The 22,904-nt window shown below is 38.7% G+C and overlaps 1 protein-coding gene and 1 long non-coding RNA gene across 12 annotated transcripts in view; one reads left to right on the top strand and one right to left on the bottom strand.

Moving 5' to 3' along the window:
* The window catches only part of SBF2 (SET binding factor 2), a 341,214-nt gene extending 319,445 nt beyond the window's left edge, over nucleotides 1-21,769 (top strand). For 7 of the 11 annotated variants that reach the window (XM_089521164.1, XM_089521169.1, XM_089521165.1 and 4 more), the window contains 8 exons: nucleotides 1,315-1,441; nucleotides 5,085-5,212; nucleotides 6,829-7,077; nucleotides 9,918-10,022; nucleotides 14,310-14,533; nucleotides 15,507-15,594; nucleotides 16,507-16,638; nucleotides 18,225-21,768. In XM_089521164.1, coding sequence (XP_089377290.1) covers nucleotides 1,315-1,441; nucleotides 5,085-5,212; nucleotides 6,829-7,077; nucleotides 9,918-10,022; nucleotides 14,310-14,533; nucleotides 15,507-15,594; nucleotides 16,507-16,638; nucleotides 18,225-18,323 — 1,152 coding nt within the window. In that variant the 3' untranslated portion in view covers nucleotides 18,324-21,768. The other 4 variants (XM_089521171.1, XM_089521162.1, XR_016280926.1 and 1 more) reach the window with 3 other exon arrangements.
* Nucleotides 1-22,904, bottom strand: part of LOC149314462 (uncharacterized) — a 184,741-nt gene that overhangs the window by 120,495 nt on the left and 41,342 nt on the right. The gene's annotated exons all lie outside the window — the stretch shown is intronic.

Here is a 22,904-nt window from a genome sequence, read left to right as displayed (position 1 = left end):
GCCATCTGTTGGGTATGCTTTGATTGAGAGTTCCTGCATGGCAGGGGGTTCAACTGGATGGCCCTTGTGGTCTCTTCCAACTCTATGATTCTCTGATTCTAAGATTCAGAAAAGGGCAAACCTTGATCATTTACTCCCTTTTCATATTTCTTGATTCTCACTTGGGCTTATGATCTGTCTTCAGTACCCATTTGTCATTTTGTTTGCAGCTCATGGATGTACAGCTTAGGTAATTAGAATCAGATGTTACTTAACCACTAATGGTTTTAGGTAATTAGCAGAAATGACAACAATTCTGATGAGGTTAATAAAAACAAGATGGAATAGTTCATAAAGAAAAAGTAATACACTGGAATTCAGTTTCCCCCTTGCCCTACTCTTGTTTCTTTGCAACAGAAGGAAAAAATGTGATGTTTTGTGGGAGATTATTTGAAGGACTATTACTATAAAAGTTCAGGGAAAAGTTCATTTTTCCCTTCCTACTCAGTTTCGTAGTCAATTCAATTCTTTCTAAATTGTCAGCATTTTAGTATCTATAACCTATGTTACAATAATATTTTAACAAAACTGAAAATTCAGTGGAAACATTTACATTCAGCTTTGGTGAAGACTGTAAGCAGTGTGTGGTTTAGAAGTGAAGAAGACATTTTTAAAAACCAAAAATGTACTTGTGATTATTAGTACTTGATGTATTGCAGAATTCACTTTTAGCCCAATAAAACAATAATGCCATATTGCCCCAAATTACCTAGCACAAATCCAGCTGACTTAAGTGTGGTGCTTAAGTGATTCTCATCACTGTTGATGTAACAAAACTGGAATTACAAGGCGTAGAATATATTTCTTTTTAAAAGCCTAATTTTTGTTTTTCAATTTCTTTCCTATGCTTTGGTTTGCAAGATAACACATGTACCTAACAAGTTCCTAATAATGCAATATATAAAGCAAAACACTAATCTTCTATAAAACAAATTCAGATGCTTTTGCATTCATTTTTTAGGGTGGCATTATAGTTAATTCCCAAATACCAACAAGCTTGTATGCAATTCTGTGGCAGACTGATATTATCCTATTATGATCAATACAGCAATTCTGTGAGCAGATTTGATTGCCACTGTAACAGTGGCAACTTATTTTGTGTTTTGTAGAAGTGATATCTTGCAGGGGTGCCTGTTTCATAGAATCATAGAATTGGAAGAAACCACAAGAACCATCTAGTCCAAAGAATAATGAAAGTAAGACACAACAATACATTTAACTGTTTTAGTTTTCCTAAAAGTATTTTAACAGAAGTTTCTGTTTTCTGTGTTTCAGGTTCACAACCAGTATCCAACAGAGTTTGAATTCAATCAGTATTACTTGAAGTTCTTAGCATTTCACTATGTTTCCAATCGATTTAAAACATTCCTGTTGGATTCAGACTATGAAAGATTGGAACATGGTAGGGTCCCAGTTTTGCAGATCTTGATTTTACTTCTATTTTATTGTTATAGTTTCCTTGTTTATTCATCTCCTCCCTTACGTTTTGCTCGTTACACAATTTGTTGCTTTTAAATAGCTTTGTTAGAACAGGGGTAGGCAACCTGCGGCCCGCGGGCCGGATCCGGCCCGCCAAGGCCTTCCAAGCAGCCCCCGAGCAGGATTGCCGCCGATTTCCCCCGTTTTTCACCGCTCCTGGCGCCATTTTGTTTTTCAAAATGGCGGCCGAAGTCTCACGTGACCTCAGGATGTCAAAGGTCACACGAGATTTAGGCTGCCATTTTGAAAAACAAAATGGCGGCGCCCATGTAGGAGGCCCGGTGCAGCCCCTGGAGCACTCCAACAGGGCTCCAGGAGCTGCAGTGGGCCTGCAGCAGGCTCCACCTCGCTCTCCGCCCTCCTCCTCCTCCTCCTCCCTAAGAGCAGGGAAAGGAGGAGGAGGCAGAAAGAAGGAGTACAGAGCGAGGGAGAAAGGGAGCCAGAGCGGCAGCTGCAGCCACAGCAAGGCAAGAGGTCGGTTCATTGGGGGAGGGGGTTAGCTGGGTGTTCTTTCTGCAAACTTCCCTCTCAGCACCCTGGGGATTTTCTGGGTTGAAACTGTGTGCATGCTTGCTGCAGTTTATTTTCAGTTGCATTGTAGTAACTTCCTTGTTTGTAAGTTTATTAGTATTATTATTAGTAGTAGTACTACTACTTGCCCTGGGTGTTCTTTCTGCAAAATCCCCTCTCAGCACCCTGGGGATTTTCTGGGTTGAAACTGTGTGCATGCTTGCTGCAGTTTATTTTCAGTTGCATTGTAGTAACTTCCTTGTTTGTAAGTTTATTAGTATTATTATTAGTAGTAGTACTACTACTTGCCCTGGGTGTTCTTTCTGCAAAATCCCCTCTCAGCACCCTGGGGATTTTCTGGGTTGAAACTGTGTGCATGCTTGCTGCAGTTTATTTTCAGTTGCATTGTAGTAACTTCCTTGTTTGTAAGTTTATTAGTATTATTATTAGTAGTAGTACTACTACTTGCCCTGGGTGTTCTTTCTGCAAAATCCCCTCTCAGCACCCTGGGGATTTTCTGGGTTGAAACTGTGTGCATGCTTGCTGCAGTTTATTTTCAGTTGCATTGTAGTAACTTCCTTGTTTGTAAGTTTATTAGTATTATTATTAGTAGTAGTACTACTACTTGCCCTGGGTGTTCTTTCTGCAAAATCCCCTCTCAGCACCCTGGGGATTTTCTGGGTTGAAACTGTGTGCATGCTTGCTGCAGTTTATTTTCAGTTGCATTGTAGTAACTTCCTTGTTTGTAAGTTTATTAGTATTATTATTAGTAGTAGTACTACTACTTGCCCTGGGTGTTCTTTCTGCAAAATCCCCTCTCAGCACCCTGGGGATTTTCTGGGTTGAAACTGTGTGCATGCTTGCTGCAGTTTATTTTCAGTTGCATTGTAGTAACTTCCTTGTTTGTAAGTTTATTAGTATTATTATTAGTAGTAGTACTACTACTTGCCCTGGGTGTTCTTTCTGCAAAATCCCCTCTCAGCACCCTGGGGATTTTCTGGGTTGAAACTGTGTGCATGCTTGCTGCAGTTTATTTTCAGTTGCATTGTAGTAATTTCCTTGTTTGTAAGTTTATTAGTATTATTAGTAGTAGTAGTACTACTACTTGCCCTGGGTGTTCTTTCTGCAAAATCCCCTCTCAGCACCCTGGGGATTTTCTGGGTTGAAACTGTGTGCATGCTTGCTGCAGTTTATTTTCAGTTGCATTGTAGTAACTTCCTTGTTTGTAAGTTTATTAGTATTATTATTAGTAGTAGTACTACTACTTGCCCTGGGTGTTCTTTCTGCAAAATCCCCTCTCAGCACCCTGGGGATTTTCTGGGTTGAAACTGTGTGCATGCTTGCTGCAGTTTATTTTCAGTTGCATTGTAGTAATTTCCTTGTTTGTAAGTTTATTAGTATTATTAGTAGTAGTAGTACTACTACTTGCCCTGGGTGTTCTTTCTGCAAAATCCCCTCTCAGCACCCTGGGGATTTTCTGGGTTGAAACTGTGTGCATGCTTGCTGCAGTTTATTTTCAGTTGCATTGTAGTAATTTCCTTGCTTGTAACTTTATTCTTAGTATTATTTATTATTATTACTACTTGCCCTGGGTGTTCTTTGTGCAAAATCCCCTCTCAATGAGAAAGAGCAGGAGGAGGAGAAAGAGGAGGAGGAGGAGGAGTGTGACTTTCCAAAGTGCATTTCTGTGTATTTTTGGTGCATTTATTGCTGAAAGGTCTGCTGTAACAATGATAGTAGTGGAGGTGGTGATGATGATGATGATGATGATGCTTCGGTGGAAGCTCCGCCCTGTAGGGTGGAAGCTCCACCCCTGGCACGTGGCTCCGCCCCTGGATGGTGGAAGCTCCACCTCCAGCATGCGGCTCCGCCCCTGTAGGGTGGAAGCTCCACCCCCGGCATGTGGCTCCACCCCCGGAGGGTGAAGCTCCACCCCCGGCTTCGGCCCCCCAGTTGTCTGAGGGACAGCAACCTGGCCCCCGGCTCAAAAAGGTTGCCTACCCCTGTGTTAGAATATCCAGCTAATAGTTAGTTGTAGAGCAGAGGGAGGAATTCACTATCTTTCATGAAATGACCAAAATTCCCTTAAAGCCCATCTTTTTCCTGCTTGCTTCCTGCAACACAGGCATTTATTAACCAGTAGAGAACAGGGAACAGTGGAGGAGCATCTAGCTGTGTGCCTATAGCTGGATACCCAGCAGCAGAGGCATCCTTTATGACATCCAAGAAGTTGTCCTGAGATTCTGGAGGATGACTGTCATTGTGCTTCCAGCTATAGGCACATAGACCCTTCCCTGCTGCCATTCCCTCCCCCTTTCCAATAGCCATTAAATGGCTGTGTTTGGGGAGCAAGCATGAAAAAGATGAGTATTAAGGGAGGAGGTAATAAGATGAAGCATAGTTCCACCTGGACAGACCTACATATGACATCTCCCAATGCAGGATTTCAGCCAGTATCCCCAAATTGTAGCCACTTGCCATGACAACCTTTTTTAACTGGGGGGAAAAGTCCCAAAAATAATATTTGTCATTAAGGTACTTTTTGTCTGAGCCAATGTAACACTTGGAGACAAAGAATTTCCCATGAGGTTTTGCAGTAATTCATGTTGTGGCAAAGTAGAAGTGAAGTGCTCTGGTTGCCACCAGGTTGGTTCCATTCAGGGGATGTTGAAATTTCTTTTACTGGAGGGACACTGACATTCTCTGGGATTAAGAAATATCACACATTAAAAGACTATGTAAGACTTTTACTTTTGTTTTACCTTGTGTGTATGTTTTTGTTTGTTTGTTTTTTATTCTGGGTGGTCTGAGTAGAAAGCACCTGAGCCAGGGCAGGTTTTTACTCCACGGTACACTGGAATTCTTGTGAGGATCAGAAAATACAACCCATACAATGTAGTCTGCTCTATATGCTAGAGCATGAGGCTTAAATTTACTGAATTTTCTGCCTTCCAGACCACATACAGATTTCTAACTTTTTCCATCCATAGCATCCTCAAGTGGATTTTGTGTTGGAAATGCTATTTTATTTAATGTTTTCTTCCGTTTTTCTTTAGGAACACTGTTTGAAGATAAAGGAGAGAAGCATGGTAAAAAAGGAATTTGTATGTGGGAGTGCATTGATAAAATACACAAAAGGAGTCCTGTTTTCTTCAATTACCTCTATACACCAAATGAAACCGAGGTATTAAGCTGAAATTTAGCATCTTTGTATTCCTGGAATCTGAATATAGTTTGCTGTTAGTGGAATTCATTCTATTCATTTTAGACTTTGAAAGGAGTAATTAGTGAGATGTTCACCAATTTATACATAATTATTTCTCTACCTAAAAATCATGTCCCTCATTCAAAGAAAAGTTTACTTCTTTGTTAGTGACATTCTTATTCTAACATTCTTCCACTGAGCTTCATGTGAGATAACATGGCTCTTCTTCTCCCTTCTTCATCCTCACATCAACCCTATGAGGTAAAAGTGAGAGGATATGATTGGCACAAGATCACCCTTTGAATTCTGAGTAGCTACTGAAATCTGAATATCCCATGTCTCAGGCCATATATAATTCAAAAGCATATATAATTCAAAAGGGATCTCAGTTACATACAATAATATTTCAGTATAACATAAACAGGAAAATAAGACACTCGGGCCCTCCGTTCAGGTAGTCAAGGTCAGCTGTCTCAGCCCAGGATTTCCTCTGCCCCATCTCGGATTTGCCCCTTTTCACTTGCTACCCCTCACTCCTGGAACCTACTTCCCCCGCAAGCAAGGGCCATCACTTCTTTAACCAGCTTCAAAACGGAGTTGAAGACCATCCTGTTCAGAGAAGCGTTCCCAGGCATTGCATAACTGTCACTTGGTATTTGATGTTTTTTTGTTGCCTGTTTTATTGAATCATTTCCTGTATTGCTATGTATTTTATATGAATTATCCTACTAGAGAGGCAGGCTAGCTCCAACAGGCCTCCCTGAAGAAGATTAACCATCCATTAAGAAGCCAAGCCCTCCCTCCAGTCCATCTGCCTTGGTCCAGGCCTCGGAGGTAGAGAAGAACTGCTGGACCTCATCCTCTTCCCCGCCACCACTCCCTTCTCCTTTTGTGTTGTGTCTTTTTAGATTGTAAGCCTGAAGGCAGGGAACCGTCTAATTAAAAGATTGTATGTACAGTGCTGTGTAAATTTACAGCGCTGTATAAATAAAGGTTAATAATAATAACAAAAGGAGGAAGAATAACATCAGTCATACGTTTATATAAAATCCAACCAAATGTCCGAATATAAGTCCATTTGGAAATTTAGTCTATACACCATCTTTCAAACATTGCATGCGTTGTTAGATCTTTTATCCATTGGATTACAGGTGAAGAAAAATTATCTTTCTAGTAAAGAAGGATCAATCTTAGTAGTCAATAGGGTGCACTGGCCATTTGTTAATTTCAAGAAACAGGTAAATAATTCAAAAGTTCATACATATCCCTGAATATCAAAGAACTTTCCAAAATGAAATTTACTTGTGTGGTTACTTCCAAAAATGTAGCTACCATGAGACAGCTCCAAAACATGTGTCAAGCAAGCATTAGCAGCCAAAAAAATTCAGTCTGATGACTTCTTGGGATATGATATAATAAAATGTTTGTATTGGCTTGCAATTTAGGCAACTTGCCATAAGAATTCAGAAAATGTCAGGTCAGTTCAATTATGTTCCATCTTGCTACCCATGACATTATGAAATGCACAGTGTTTTGAGTTTTGGAAAGAGAGGTCAATAATACTGGAAAGCTAACATGGCTTTTGTAATTTGCAGGCATCCTTTCTACAGGTATTAAAACCAAATGTAAGCATATCCAGTCTTAAAAAGTGGGATTACTACACAGAAGAGACCTTGGCCACAGGCCCTTCTTATGACTGGACCATGGTAATTACAAAGTGTAGCATCTTGGATGAACCTGACCTGAGGGATGTTTCACCTTCCCACAGTAAGAGGAAAATTGTCTGGCCGTGCTATGATGACATCAACAAAGTTCAGCCTGATGCCATTACTAGCCTATTAAATGTAAGTATAAATATTTTACATATCTACTCAGCATTTGTCTAGTTCTTTAAATTTTTGGTAGTAAAAAAAATGAAATAATCATTTATTAGAGTTTAAGTAGGGAGGGAGATGAAGATTTTTAAAGAGCATTATAAAAACATTAAGAAGTAAGAGGTGTTTGAATGTCCTGTTCAGTTATTTTAGACATTTCCAAAATAATGCCTCTTAGAATGTAGCTACCAGAATGTAGCTGTCAGAAGAAATCTTATCACAGATCAGCATACATTCCATAGCTATGTATTTCCCCACCAGCATTACACATACGTAAGGTGATGTTTTCCTGCAATCAGGTGTAACAAAGGTTGCAGAGGATGGGGGTAAAGAAAGATTTCTTGAAATATAATGGAAATAGTCTTTCATCCTAAAGTGAGGACAACTTGTTTTCTGAAGTAGGTTTATCATCTTTCCCAGATTTATTGCAAGCTGTCCAGTTATCTGTACAAATTACATTTGAACTGTCAATATGTTTCCAAAATCTTGGAAATGCCTGGCAGTGGGTTGAACTAGATGGCCTTTGTAGCTCTTCCAACTCCATGGTCCTATGATTCTGTTCTATGATTCATTGAAATCCAGTGCATGTTTTATAGTAGTTGTGAGTTGCAATTGTGTTTGATTAATTGTGAAATGCCTTATTTGACTTATTTTGAATCAGTATAGAAAAAGGTCTGTTCATTTACTTGTTGTATTAAAGATATGCATAGCCATGTAGCCATTGTCCTTAAAGGCCCATATTTGTTAAGCAATTTCAAGCAGCTGTATACCATGACTATCATACATGCTGTCTCCCAACGAATAATAAATTCTATTAGAAAAAAAATTGTAGGAATTGGTGTCAAGAGTAATGAATGCAGAAATGTTTGGAGTATTTGTTTTGAAAACTTTTAGCTAGGTTTTATAAGTACCAGAAGCCATTTTCTTCAGTTAATTGTTTCAAAGCAAGGAAAAAATATATAACAAATGTTGGAATTTTGTAGATGCTTCTGTACTTAACCATCTTCAGCTTACAATAATTCTTAGCTATGCTAACCTGCTATGGAAAATGGATTCTAAATTAGTCTATAATAACACACTATATTCTTGGCTTCATATTCCTTTCTCTTAGCATATGATCCTTCTGCAGTTAAGAGCCAGAACTGTAATTTTGCCACAAATAAAATGTGTGGTTGAAAAACATAATAGCTACTGGCTCCAACTTGCTCTTCATGGCAGTATCACTAGTCTTAAAACTTCTCACACTTCTCTTTATAATGGGGACAGCTACTTCAGGGGGTCGGAGAGGTGATTTACCACCACCATCAGATGTGCTTGAAGTTGCCTCTGTCCACCACTGAATTTCAGCAGCAACTAAGGGGGGGAACGACTTTAACGCAAGCATTTTTCTTGATTTAAAAGGGAATTTCTATGTTTGCTTTGCATTTCAGGACCAAACCACAAAAGGCCATCATATCACCATTGTTGTTGTTGTTATTGTTGTTGGGGCTTTAAATGGTTCGTTCTGCAGAATTTAATAATGTGATTTTCAGGAGTGTCTTGGGAAGCACAAAACAGCCTTGGGGCTACATGTGGGTTATTGGTGTGGCTGTTTCCCTCACCTGTTCAGAATACAAGTTGAATTTTAAGATTCATTTCTGTGAACAAAAGGAACTCCTAATGACAGACAATATATTGTACTCTGTGAAACAGTAGCTATATGAATCACAGTTCACTGTGTCATCAAGTTGTATGTGTATGCTTATTTTGGTAAAACACAGATTCAGGTTATTACTTTTTGATGGGCTGAAGGACCAATTCAGAAGTGACATATGTCCATATGTGTCAAGAATGTATGTGGGGTGTGATAATTCCCCCCTCCCCATGCAATTTGTGGGCTTGGTCACCACATTTCTACCCCAGCACTCACTGTAGGCTACACTAGACTCAGACCTGACCAAAAAATGCAATAAAATTAAACCAGGACATGGGATTGGGATGACTGGGCTTCAAGTGGCCTTGCAATCATCTGGAGTCATCTGGAGGCAAGAAAATAACATTCTATAAGGTTTTACATCTGAGGGCTCTGTGGGGGATACAAAAGTAACCCTGGAAGACCAGATGTAACTCATAGGTAGGGTTGCCATAAGTCAGGACCTCCAAACCGGGACAAATGTAGGACAAAATTTTCAAATGTAGGACACATTTTTTTTGTGTCCTGCATTTGAAAAGGAGCCTCGCTGAGGGGAGGCTTCCTTCCCCGCCTGGGCCCCATTCTCACCGGCGGAGCCCAAGTGGGGAAGTAATCCTCCCCTCAGCCCGAGGGCGGGGGAAATCTTGGGTGCGGGGGCAAACCGGGGCGGGACCATGCAGACCCACCCCAACTGGGAAAGTCCTGCCCCCAGGCGGGATATGGCAAGCCTACTCATAGGCCACATTTTGCCCACCCTGGTACAGACACTGTTTCATGAAAATGCATTAATCTCATTTCTTTTATTTCCCAAATTTCTGTTATTTCTTAATTTCTACCATGTTTTTAACAGGAAACATCTCTACAGGAGGCTAACAGAAGAGGTCAAATTTCTAATTTGACAACACAAATAACTTAACGATGTCACATGAATACTAAATAAGTCTTTCCGTTTCATTTCCCTGTTTAAAATTACAGTTTAGTAATGCTTTTTAGGAAGCAGTCCTGACTGTATATAATGTCATAACACTGACATACATAACAATAATTCTTCCACCATGTTAAAAGGTTGTAGCCTTTGTGTTTGTAAATATAAACAGAAGTATTCAATCTTAGGAAAAATTGTTTGTATTATTTATAGGAAATTGAAAGATTGGAAAACAAGTTACATCAGAACCCAGAAAGATGGCAACAACTGTGGGAAAGAGTCAAAGTAAATGTTAAAGAAGATACAAGGCAGGGCAATGTAAGTGCTGGAAGGTGCACTCTGACAAGTAATTCCATTTCTTCTGTGAATGTTGTTGTGTTCCAACAAGCATTTTGTTGAAAGTGAATATTCTTTTAAGGACCAGAACAGACTAGTAGCGTCAGCCAGCTTTGAGCCAGCTTGAGGGTGTGACATTTACACACACCACACACCCGTCACCTTGAAGCCATGCCAGCGATTACACACCAGGCAGCTTCAAGGCGACTCAGGTGCTTGGCGTTTAGACACCACACACCCCAGAGCCAATGAAATGCCAGCTGCAGAGGCAAAGGGGTGGCTTTTCTTCAGCCCCAAATAGGATTGGAGCGGAAGCTGGCTGGATTGGGGCCACGCATCTGTTTGCCACAGCCCCAATCCAGCCTTAATTGTGGCGGCTCCAAGCCATTCCATCGGGGCTGTCTGTTTTTGGTTACTGACTATAGCTGTGTATGCATTTTATAAAGGCTGTGCATTTAACAAGGTTACAGTGCAATCCTGTACGTGTCTACTATTCATAAATTTCCTCATTGAGTTCAGTGAAATTTAATCCTAGGACTACAGTTTTATTCATACTTTCATTGATAGACAGACAGACAACTGGGAGACTAAGTGCAGAGGTTGCTTCCGCATGGCCCCTTAGCACCAATGTTGTTTTCCCATGTTTGGAAATGATGTGGGATGGAGTGAATCTAATTGCAGTGGAAGAGGAAATTTGCCAAAAGCTAGAGATATTAAAATGACCTCGGGAGTGATTTTAGTGAGGTGCAAGCAGACTGCATTAAAGAAAGGGTGGAAAGGCCCATTATGTGAGCAGCTTTCTAGTTGACCAAGCCTAGATCTAAATCATTATGTCCAAGTAAAAAGGTAAAGGTAAAGATTTCCCCTTTGACAAGGTTGTCAAATCGTGCTTAACTGTAGGGGGCATTGCTCATCTCCATTACTCAGCCAAGGGAGCCACACTGTCAAAGGCGGTTCTGTGATCATGTGGTCAGCATGAATACACAGAAAGCTGTTACCTTCCCAACGAAGTGGTACCTATTTAGCTACTTACACTTTTACAAGTTTTCAAACTGCTAGGTTGGCAGAAGCTGGGACTAGTGACGGGAAGTACATACACTTTAAAAGCAGAAGATATAAGGCTTGAAACACAGTATTCCTCAGACAAAATAGAAATATTCAACTAAATTAGCTGAAATTAGCTAGCTCCAGTGATAGGACTATTTAAAATAAATTACCCCCTTAGGCAATTTTCTATCAAAAGGGGGCAACTTAATTAAATTGTTAATAAGTTGGAATTTCAGTTGGAATTTATTAAGTTGTTAATTGATTAAATGAGAGCCTAAACTAAGGAGCTAAGAAATTTTACATTTGTCAACTGATTCTTTAGCTAAAGTTTGGCTTTTTGAAAAAACATTTCTTGCTTTTTGTTCATCCCTTAGGGTTGGAGAATTACAATGTTTAGATCACTATGTTCAAACAAGTAACTCAAGAGTGTTCCAGTGAGATAAATTGCATTAAGGGCTTTTGAGATTATCAGTCTCAATAATTTATCCCTTTTTCCACCTTATTCTAAACATAATAAAGGATCCATATTATTGAAACCAGATATTTCTTTAGATAATCTTCAAGGGACTTCAGAAGGTTGTAGAAAAACTTAGAATCCATTTAAAATGAAGATCAAAAAACAAGGGGGGCAAGAGGGTAAGGTGTAAAATTAAAGAAGGCATTTTTCAGTTTCATTATGGTGAGGTCTTTACTGCAGGCTTATAACTTAAATTTAATGGCAGTTTTACATAAATGTAATAGTTAATTTCCCCCCCCCCCTCTTCTAATGTAAATCTAATTCGGTTTGATATTTTAGGTTATTTATAACTAATGCAGTAACTCTATTATTATACTTTTCCTATTTCTGACCACCACACATTCATACCTTGAAGTATAACTTTATTTATCTCCCCATATGCTGTTCTGCACTTGTTTATCTTATTTTTACTTGTTAAGGTATTTCTGTCTCACCCTGTATCATACAGTTTCAGGACAGAATGTAATAAAACCAGTTATATCAATTTAAACAATATAAAACAATCAAATCATTTAAACATTCTACAACCATATTTAATGATTTGACAGTTATGGATAAAAAGTCATGTTTCCATTTGGTACCGGAATGACACCAGAACTGGCACCAATCCGTCTCCTTAGTGCAGCTTCTAAACTGTCTTCAAGTGCAGCCCCAGAAAAACTACATTACACAGTATAATCTAAAAGTTACCAGTGTATGAACTACTGTGGCTATGTTATTGCTCTGCATGAAACTGTAACTGATGGTCCCAAGCAGTCTGAGCCACAGAGTCTACCTTGGCCTATAGCAATAGAGATTGATGGAAGAATATTCGCAAACTACACATCTGGTCCCTCAGGGTGAGTACAGCATCCATCTTCTCAAGATTCAGCTTCAGTTTCTTGATTCCCATCTGGCCCATCATAGCATCAAGGCACTGATCCAGCACCTGCACAACCCCAACAACAAGGATACTGTCATCAGCATACTGATGGAAGCTCACCCAAAAATTCCTAACCATCTCTATCCACATCTTCATGTAGATATTAAAAAACATGGTGGATAGGATGGAAACCTGTGGCACCCTACACTTTAATAGTTGCAAGGCTGAGCAGGAATCTCTAAAGTCACACTCTGGAACCCGCCCTGAAGATTGGAACCTCTCTTCTAGCCCCAGGCTTCTTTATGCACCCAGACTACTGCAGTTTTCCCTTGCAGCTGTTTCAGTTAACTACCTCATATTCTCTGCACCTTACCAGTACTATCCTGTACAACAGCCATCTTGTCTCCATCATCTTCCACCCTGGCTGTCCCAGCTGGTATCACTTTAACATACTAACACCTGATAAGCCTTCACCTAAAATTTTTCCACTGTCATTTTCATCATGGCAGGGAGAGCAGGCTCCATGCCATTTTTGGAACCTTCCTGACAATCCTATCCCTAATATTTAAAGCCATCCTCACGCACTCTCCTTCATATTCCTTTTATTTGGCATGATCTTAGCCATTCTTGGCAGCACTTGCTGCTCTCCAATTACTTTGTGTAGCCACTTTTTCGTTCATCAAATCAGCTTCAATCCATCCTCTAAATCCTATTTCCTCCAGTTTCCTGGGCCCCTAGAGATCGATGTCTCTTCCTGTCTCCTCTTACTTCACTCCTTTCCCAAGCTCCTTCTTCCAACTTCATTTTTCTCTGTCTCCATTAACACTGTCCAGATAAGAACTGGGACATCTCTGTGTTTTACACTGGGCACACCTATTAACACAATGCCACTAAAATAATATAGACTAATATGGCAATGTCTAGCAGAGATATAATTAAAATAATGAGAAAGCATTTCCCAGATTTTGTTTGAGAAAGTACTAGTATGTGTAGCTGATCAGACTTAATTGCTAGGGACAGTTCACTTTTGTTCTTTAACCACTTAGCAAAAAAACTAAATGTTCCTTTGAATAGTCATGAGAGAGAATAAAATGTACATTTGTTACTTATAAAATCTTTTTTTAAAAAATGAAAACATTTCACACAACAAACCTTTAATTTAGTCTGTGAACATGTGCATTATGCTCTAGCTGAATCAAATCTCAGTGGCGGCTGCAGCTCCAATTTAAAGCATCCAGGAGTCCCACTTTAGAGAGTTACTATGGCGGGTTACAGACCGCCTGTTTGGGGTGGCCTGTTCCCGCCCCTTTCCCCGCTGTATCAGGGCCTCAGCTGCCAGAACGGCAGCCTCCAAGGCCCTGATCTGCCATTTTCGAGGCCGCGGGGAAGCGGCAAAAGGCCGCTTCCCCGCAGCCTGGAAAGGGGTGTCCTTGGGGCTTCAAGCCCCAAGGACACCCAGCGACGGCGGGGAGGAGGAGAAAGGGGCCGCTTGGACCCTTTCTCCCTTGCATCGCTGGTGCAGCCGTCTAAAGGCTGCTCCAGCGAAGCAGACCGCAGAAGGAGCTCCGTTTAGGAGCTCCTTCTCGCGCCGCGGAAAGGGTGCTCTATGCGCCCTCGTACGGCGTGACAACGTCACGTCCACGCCGCCTCGTTTGGAGGCGGCGCATTCGTGACGTCGTAATGGTGGCCCCTGTGTGGAACGGGTGCCGCCATTTTGTACAGACTGGGTCCATACTAGGGTCACTTCTTGACGCCCCTTTCTAACCCTAGTACGGACCCAATCCGTACTATTATGCCTGTCTGTAACGGGCCTATGTTTGGGAACCTTTGCTTACCCACTTAGAACTCTCGAATGTTATCCTACTTTTTAAAGCATCGGAGGCATCCTTCCGGCTCTTCAGCAATAATGTCTGCCAATCTGCATTCCTATCAGAAGAGGTCTTTGTTGCATCTGCCAGACAGTGGATTGGGTGAAGAACAAAATGCCAACATATCACCCTCCAATGGTGTGGAAAGGAGAGTAACTACGCTGTACAATCAGTTCACGTCAAAGAATGATGAAAATAGGTAATATAAATGATCACTTTGACACAAAACGTTCTTTCACCAGGGAAAGAAATGTATATCGCTTTAATATGAGATTTTAAACTGCAGATAACCAAATGTAATACATGTGATTATAGTAGTAAAACTGTGCAACTATCTAAAACTTAACTCCAGAATTATTGTCTCTCTTAGAATCTTTGCTGATTTTTATATATTTATTTGCTTTACTTGCAAATAATTCTGTTATATTTATATGTTTTATTTCTCTATGTTATATAAATAAATTGCCATTTAATCCAGAAGTATAATTTTATATATATATATATATATATATATATATATATACTTCTGGATTAAATGGCAATGAAAATTAAAAGGCAATTTAAATAAAAACATAAACAATCATTAGAAAAATCTTTTTCTCTATAAGACCAGCAATTGCAAATAAAGCAAATAAATATATATGTGTGTGTATTATACACACACACACACACACACGCATACATACACAGTGTATGCTTTATTTGCAATTGCTGGTCTTATAGAGAAAAAGATTTTTCTAATGATAGTTTATGTTTTTATTTAAATTGCCTTTAATTTTCATTGCCATTTAATCCAGAAGTATAATTGTATTAACTAAAGGAAAAATGCAAGATGCTAACTGTAAATAGAGACTAAATAATTACTACCTTATAACACACAATGCAGACAATCTTCTTACTAAATGAAACAATTAAAACAACTCAGTTCCTGTCAGTGAATCATACCATGCATAACTCGCAGACCTTATGCCTTGTTTGTGGAGGAATATACAGTGATCATACAGATAAGTTAAACAAAATGTAGTAATGATTAGGTCAAGGTTGTTTCTTTGTAAAGAAATATACAGAAATGCATAGGAACTACCAGTAGTCCCTTTTTTATGTACTGTTATTTATGGTTATATTCAGCAGAATCCTTTTTTAAAGTAAGATGTTTATGTATTATATTCAAGGTCATTTGAAGGTACACTTTACAAAAGAGGAGCTTTACTAAAAGGCTGGAAACCTCGCTGGTTTGTGCTAGATGTTACCAAACACCAGGTAAAATGCAGTAATGCATATCAACAGATCTTTCCCATCTTTTTCTTGCCTGTCTCCATGTATGTGTAGCAAAAAATGTTTCAGGGATCTTTGTAACCCTTCATAGCACATTTGGGAGATGAGGGTGCCACCTTGTCAGTGGCAGACACAACTGGCTTTCAACAGATTAATGATTATGTGGGGGATAAGTGGTTAATGGTGCAGAGTACTCTGTTAAAAGTTGCAAAAAAAAAACCCCTGTTTGCATATGTTATAAAATCTTGAAATGACTGGAATTTTATGGCATTCCTCTTGATTATATTTTGCATATGAGCTCTGAAAACAAAAGTTAATTATGCACAGATGACAAGACATGTATCCTTAAATGGAAGCATTAGCTACATAACTCCTGAGTTTGTAGCACCTCTCTAATGTATATTTAGTATGTATTTTTTCCTGCATAAATGGGGGGGGGGGGGGTGTTGTGTTCAAAAATCTAAGAGCTTTTTCTCCCTCCCTTCCAGTCAGGATTTTTTGCTGACACAAAAGAGAATAATTGAAAGATGCTGTAATTAATGAAGTTTGGGGGTCTATGTAAGCAACCTCTTTATCTTTAAGACTATAAGAAGGACTTGCATACTTTCACCTCTGTTTTAGGGTGTGTTAAATGACTCAACTTTACAATCTGGATAATTTATTTACACTATTAGTTATTTACAGAATATTTGTGCAGCCTTTCCCATCATAATTACCCACAATGACATCAAATATAAAAATTCTCTGAGATGACTGTAAAATTTAACTCTAACCAATTTCCAATGGTTGAGACTCCCCGAAAGTTGTGACACACACCATAGCAGATTCTCAAATGTGTATCTGTTTGTTTGTTTTCATAATACTTGAAATACTGAATTATTTCTTTCCCCCCCCTAGCTACGGTATTATGATTCAGTGGATGATGCATGCTGTAGGGGCCATATTGACCTTGCAGAAGTGGAAAGTGTGATACCTGCTTCACCAACGATTGGTGCTCCAAAACATGCTAATGAAAAAGCATTCTTTGATGTAAGTGTGTTGCCAGCAGATAATTAAAGTGGCACTGGAGATAATAGCTGAAGAGCCATTCTCACATGAATTCCATATTTTTGAAGCTTTAATCTGACCATTCTAGCTCATCACATTCCTGACTTGCTCAAATGAATAGAATAACCCCAGTGTCCACTGGTCGGCAACATCATGATCTGATTGAAGCTTACTCTTTTTAGCCTTTGAAGGCTGATGACAGAAAACGGTGCTATTAATCTCTTAATATAAACATTATACACCCACATTTGTAGACGTAGAGGTCCTTCTGTAGAACGAGAGGTCCACAGAAATCAAATGTTTATACGGATACTTGTGTCACATGCTTAGCAAAGTGATATAGGTAGGAAATGACAGGTTGCATACCTATAATTGCAATTTGTTGAATGATCGCTTGTGCAGTTACACAATTGGGTTATCTTGTGCAGAATGCCACTTCTAGAATGTCAGGCAAGCATTTTGGCAATATTCCTGCCCATCTCCAGCAACTCTATATAAGGGGCTTGCCAACAAAACCACCAGTTTCAGGGCCCAGCAGGGTACGACAAGCAGAGAATGGGCGGAGTTGTATGAGTGCACAGATTACCACTCGAAGTACTACAGTTACTGATATGGAACCTGTCCTGCATGGTTTCTGTGCCTCACACAAATGGGAGACTAGCAAGCTACACATAAGAAGGAGGCAGGAGTGTGGCTGCAAGCCAGTCACATTTTATTGAGCATTAAGTCAGAAGCAGAACAGCAGACACAAAACAGGAACATCAGGCCTCTCTCCAATACTGAGCAAACAGTATTGAAATAGTTTCTAGAAACATAACTGTCCTGAAACATATGCTCACAGTACAGAATTCAAAGTAAGAAAGAACATTCAAGGCAAACTGGAATGCAGAAAAGCTCTCCCAAAAGCAATATCAGCCCTAGACCTCAAGTCCATAGTCTATGCCCAGATAGCCCCACAACAAATATTCTCAAGCACACCCAGGAATCAGTCTCCCAGGAGAGCAGATGGAGGTCACAAGTGGCCATCACCTTGAAGGGCTTCCAACAGAGTTGTCTCAGGGCAAACTCTAGATTCCACCTTGGTGTCAGGCCCAGGATCAGAAGGTGGAGGTTTTTGTAGCCTTTCAGGAACTTCTTTACCAACAGATCAAGGAAGCAGGAGGGCTTACTAAAGAGTTGGAAGTTCATAGACCATGGTGAGATAACAGCAGACTGAAGAGGGATACACCCCCAGTCGCCAGTGACAGAAGTCTAATATGTGTCTGAGGTTGGCCTCCAAAGGAGGAACCACAAGAGGTCCCAAAAAATCCTGGAACATCCTCCACTTATAGGAGTATGCACATCTGGTAGAAGGATGATGGGTGGCAGCACATCTGGTGGAAGGATGATGGGCCTCCCTTTCAAACATTATAATATATCACTAGATGATGAGACATGAAAAAAGGACAAATTTATGTGCTGAATAAAGAGAAATTGGCCATAATTCTCTAAAGGATGCTAAATATGAGTGTGGAAAATGCATGCTTTATAAGGATGTGATTTTATTGTCTTTCTATCTTATTTTGTAGCTGAAAACAAGTAAACGTGTCTACAATTTCTGTGCCCAAGATGCACAGAATGCCCAGCAATGGATGGACAGGATACAGAGTTGCATTTCAGATGCGTAGCAAGGAATGTCAGTTTGCTGCCAACAGTGGAAAGGAAATGCAATTTCAACATGCATGAGTAACTGGATTGTGTGAAAATGGTTATTGCAAATCAAGCAGCCTTATATTCAGCCATAAATGCATAGTATTTCCTTAAGTTTGTCATTTGTATATAAAGACTCTGTTTCCACATGGTGGGCACTCAAGACTGATAACCTTTTTGCCTGGACAACATTTCTCTTTAATAAAATTCCAAGCTAGGCGATCTGTCAGGATTGCACTGAGATAGATTCATATCAGCAGTGTTTAATCCTGAATATTTATGAATCATTTCCCCACAAATAACCCTCCGTTTTCCACTAAGTGTCTTGCTTCACACAGAGGAGTTTATTTTCACATTAATTTCTTTTTTTGGGAGGGCATTATACAATCCTTCAGTGCCTCTAGATTTCAAAGTTGATAGATATACATTGCTGACAGTTGTGAGGCACTTACATTACAGATAAACATAAAATGTTAAGATACTATTTCCTTTTTTGTTAGTAGTTTTCTGATCTTCCCCCCCCCCCCCAGAAATAACTAAACATTAATTAATTAAAGAATACATTTTTCCTTTGTATTCTCTCTTCCTGTTGCAGCAGATCAGTGGAAATAAAAGCAAACCAGACAAGAGAAGGAGCCTATTACAAATCAGATCTGGCAAGGAAAGAAGCCTGAGAAATATAAAACTTGTATAGTAACTTATGTGCTATTCTCTTCATTGTAAAATGAAATAACACAATGATAAATGCACTAAACAAAAAGAACACTTGCACTGAAATCCTTGAAAACAGACATTTTGAAGGACAAAAGTAAATTATTTATAGCAAAATGCTAGCTAGATAACGAGTGATTACAGATAATGAATATGTACATAATTGGGCTTAATATGATGTGATTTGATACTTTAAAAACATTTTTGCACATAAATTGGAAGAATGTTTTTAGTTTGTTTTTACATTTGCTAACCTTGTATTTGTTCATCTTTAAAAATCTTTGAGGAAATTTTGTTGTTTTGGGTTTTTTACTCTCTAAAATTAATACAAGTTTCCCTTGCTACAACCTGTGATGAGTTTTTACTGTGGAGTCTCTAGATAGTTAAAATGCAATGTCTTCATTTTGAATACTAAGATGCTAAATGTCAAATTTATATGTCAAAGTTTATATATACTAAGTACTTCCTAGGGTTTAGTAATGTTGTTTATAACTCAATGGCTGTGTTTACATGTAATACTAAACCATGGTTTAGCATTACGAGGACAAATCACAGCAAACCATGGGCTTCTGCACTAGCCCCTCCTGCTATTTAGCATCCTTCAGTTCTATTTTAGATTAACTACAATTTGTCATGCTATCAGAACTCAAACAAACTGTAGTTAGTCTTCTTATTGCTTAATGGAAAACAAGTAAATGTCAAACCATAATTTATGAATCTGGCTTGTTTTCCCTACTGGTGGTTCATGTAAAACTGAAGCAAAAATATCCAGTCTCCTTCCTCCAGAGAAGGAAGATATAGCAAGAGTAGAATCCCAAGACCCACTGTGCCTTGTCCTTGCAATATTTGGCTGTGATTTAGCATTACATAGAAACCAGGCCAATAACAACTAACCAAGCTGACTTCATTTATAGGATTTCAGTTACTGAAATTCTTTTACTTTTTAAAAAAGCACACACTATTTTTCTAGCAAATAGTGAATACAGATTGCAGACTGTATGCATAATAGGAAATGCATCTGTAGTTTTAATACATTTGAAATTACAAACAAAAAGGAGTGAAGGATTCTTTTCCTAGCATTTTCAGCAGACAAACCATCCCCTGGTAAAACTGGTGTTTGCACATTCATGTATTTTTATTTGTATATGAAGTACTTTTTATGTACTTTATGTAATATTGATCCTGTTTGTTCTAAAGTTGTTTAAAATTTACACTACACTACTTACATGGTTGTAACTAGAAAATTTTAATTATTTTATGTATATTACATAACTAGTATATGCTAACCAATTTGTAATAAAGATACTTCATAAGAAAACATTCCTTCTTTACTTTACACCAGTAGTATAGTACAATAAATATTTGACAGCATCTAATTGTACAATTAAATTATATCCCAAATTTCTCTGTAAAAATGTGTATTTTTGTACAGCAAGTGCCCTCTTGCATGTGAAAAACTGTTCTTAAGTCTATTTTTCCATTGTTAAACTCAAAAAGTCCATGAATAACTTAGCCATATCACTGTTATTATCTACTGGGAAAGTTGTGCTTCATTCTGTGTTGAGTGAATAAATAAAAAAACTGTATGCAACATCAATATCATGAAAATAATGTAACAGTAGTTGGTTATTCAAGTCCGCCACAGGATAGCTCAAAAAGTTTCGTTTTTTGAAGAGAAATATTTGGCTATCAAAACTTTTTTCACATCACAGAATAAACACACATGCTTCATCGAAAAATTATACGCTTCATTATATTACAGCAACATCTACTCAAATATGTCTAATAACTAAATTAAAAAAACAACCAAATACCTTGTTTATTAAGAACATAATTGAAACATCTGCTTTTTGTTTCATTTCTATGAAAGAAAAAACACAAGTAAATTGAATAATAACTTGATCCCATTTCCTGTCTAGATTAATACATCTCCTCTGAGCTTCTTGGCATATTGGTACATGAACAGCTTATCTGATGGTGTGTCAGCAATGGGAATGCCTTGGTACTATTTTATGTTCTAAATAAGCACTGTGGAACATGGGGAATGCATTATGTATTGTTTTATTCACATATCGGTTTACTGAAAGCTTTATCTAAGAACTATGAACAGTGGCATGTTTTTCACACAGTTTTTTACCAGTATGCATTCTCCTCGCTGTTTGTTGTTTATTTTTTTAATTTATTTTGTTTGTTGTTTAGAAAGTATAGCCAGACCCAAAATGTGGAGTTCAAAATTCAAGTCCTGCAAACAATGGTGACGTAGAATTGACCTATACAATAATCTGAAAATGACACAGTCTGGGCTCCTTTAGAACCACAACTTTCATCAAGCCCTTGCATTTCCTCACCTTTTGTAGAAGACAATCCCTGCAGACTCAAAGTGTTCATCCAAGTTTCTAAGATGAAGGCATTCTAGAACACAGAGATACCTTGTCTGTCATGCCATACAAAAGTGGTATGGGTGAAAGAAAATACGTACCTAATATAGCATTGATATAGCAGAGAACACTGTACCATACGCAGGCAGCTGTGTGTCATCCCCCTCCCGCCATCTGAGGCTTTGTTATGCGGGCAAATTATATTCACATACCACCATGCACTTCAAAGTTTTCTATACTTAGTTAGCATGGAGGAGGTTCAGGATACTGTACATTCACTTCAGAAGGCCTCTGGCCAAATAGTGTATTTGGATTCCAAATAAAATGTCTTCTACATTTAATGTCCAGCACAGGTATCTATACATTTTGCCTAAAACAATCAGCCACAGCAGAATTTCTTGGGCCCCAGGGAAATAAAACTTTCAAAATATAGCTCTAAGCAAAAGTTCTCTGTGTTAAATTGTGTTGTTGTTTTTGTGTGATTTTATCTGCCACTGCAACTGTGCTGGTAAAGATTTCTTCTAGACACCATACAAAAAGAAGAAACTGAACTTGTGCATATTTTTAAAAAAGGAAAGCATATGAATAATATAAACAGGAATGAAAATAGATGAATATGTATTTGAAAATGAGAATACGTTTAGAGATGGCTGCTTCTAAAAACAGGTGGGACTGCATGATGATAGGTGAGACTGCAAAGCAGGAACAGTTACATTAGTGGAAATGTGTTTCCTACATGCGTATGTGGAATAATTCCTACAGGAGCAAAAACTTAATGCCCGAAATCTTGTGCTTATTTACACATGCATATTGATCACAAATGAACTTGCATGTGTGAACGATCTTTACAGACAAACCACTAAAGAAAGAACGTTAATATCACCTTGCACTTCAAACGGAATGTTTTTTTTTAATTCTCAGTCATATATTTACTGGTGAAGCAAATGTAGAGATACACATGCAAGTCTTGGACCAGCTGTGGACTTAGCATGCTGCAGCAATCCTTTCACAGCACCATGTATAGTGGCACAGAACACCTTCTGCCAAACCGCCAACAGGAATAGTATCAGTGCCCACAAAAGAACAATACCTTTACTGGCCAACCCAAATGTACGAAACACATAGTGTAGGCTACCCCTGAACAAGTATCATTATTGTACATCATAACAATCACCTTCCTTTTCACATCTCAAGAACAGTATTGGTTTTTATTAGATGGAAATGGGAGAATAAATAGGCCACAAAACTACTCCAGAGTAAGCATCATAATACAGTTCAGGATCTCTAATTTGTGAATCAAACTGTAATAAATAAATGTTGATAGTTAACAGATGTTAGCAATCAGGGGTTTGGTTCAAACTTGAGATTCTGCGCCTTGCATTTTTGATGCTACATTTATATAGAACAGCCATGATTATAAGTGCTTATATACACATATGTTCTGAGCATTTCTATCTTCCCATGCCCTTG

Source organism: Sceloporus occidentalis, unplaced genomic scaffold (assembly GCF_023333645.1).
Source record: "Sceloporus occidentalis isolate IW3139 unplaced genomic scaffold, rSceOcc1.0.p SCAF_4, whole genome shotgun sequence".
In the NCBI taxonomy this organism is placed as follows: Eukaryota; Metazoa; Chordata; class Lepidosauria; order Squamata; family Phrynosomatidae; genus Sceloporus; species Sceloporus occidentalis.
Note: the sequence above shows the minus strand (reverse complement) of the source record. Positions and strands in the feature narration are given on the sequence as shown.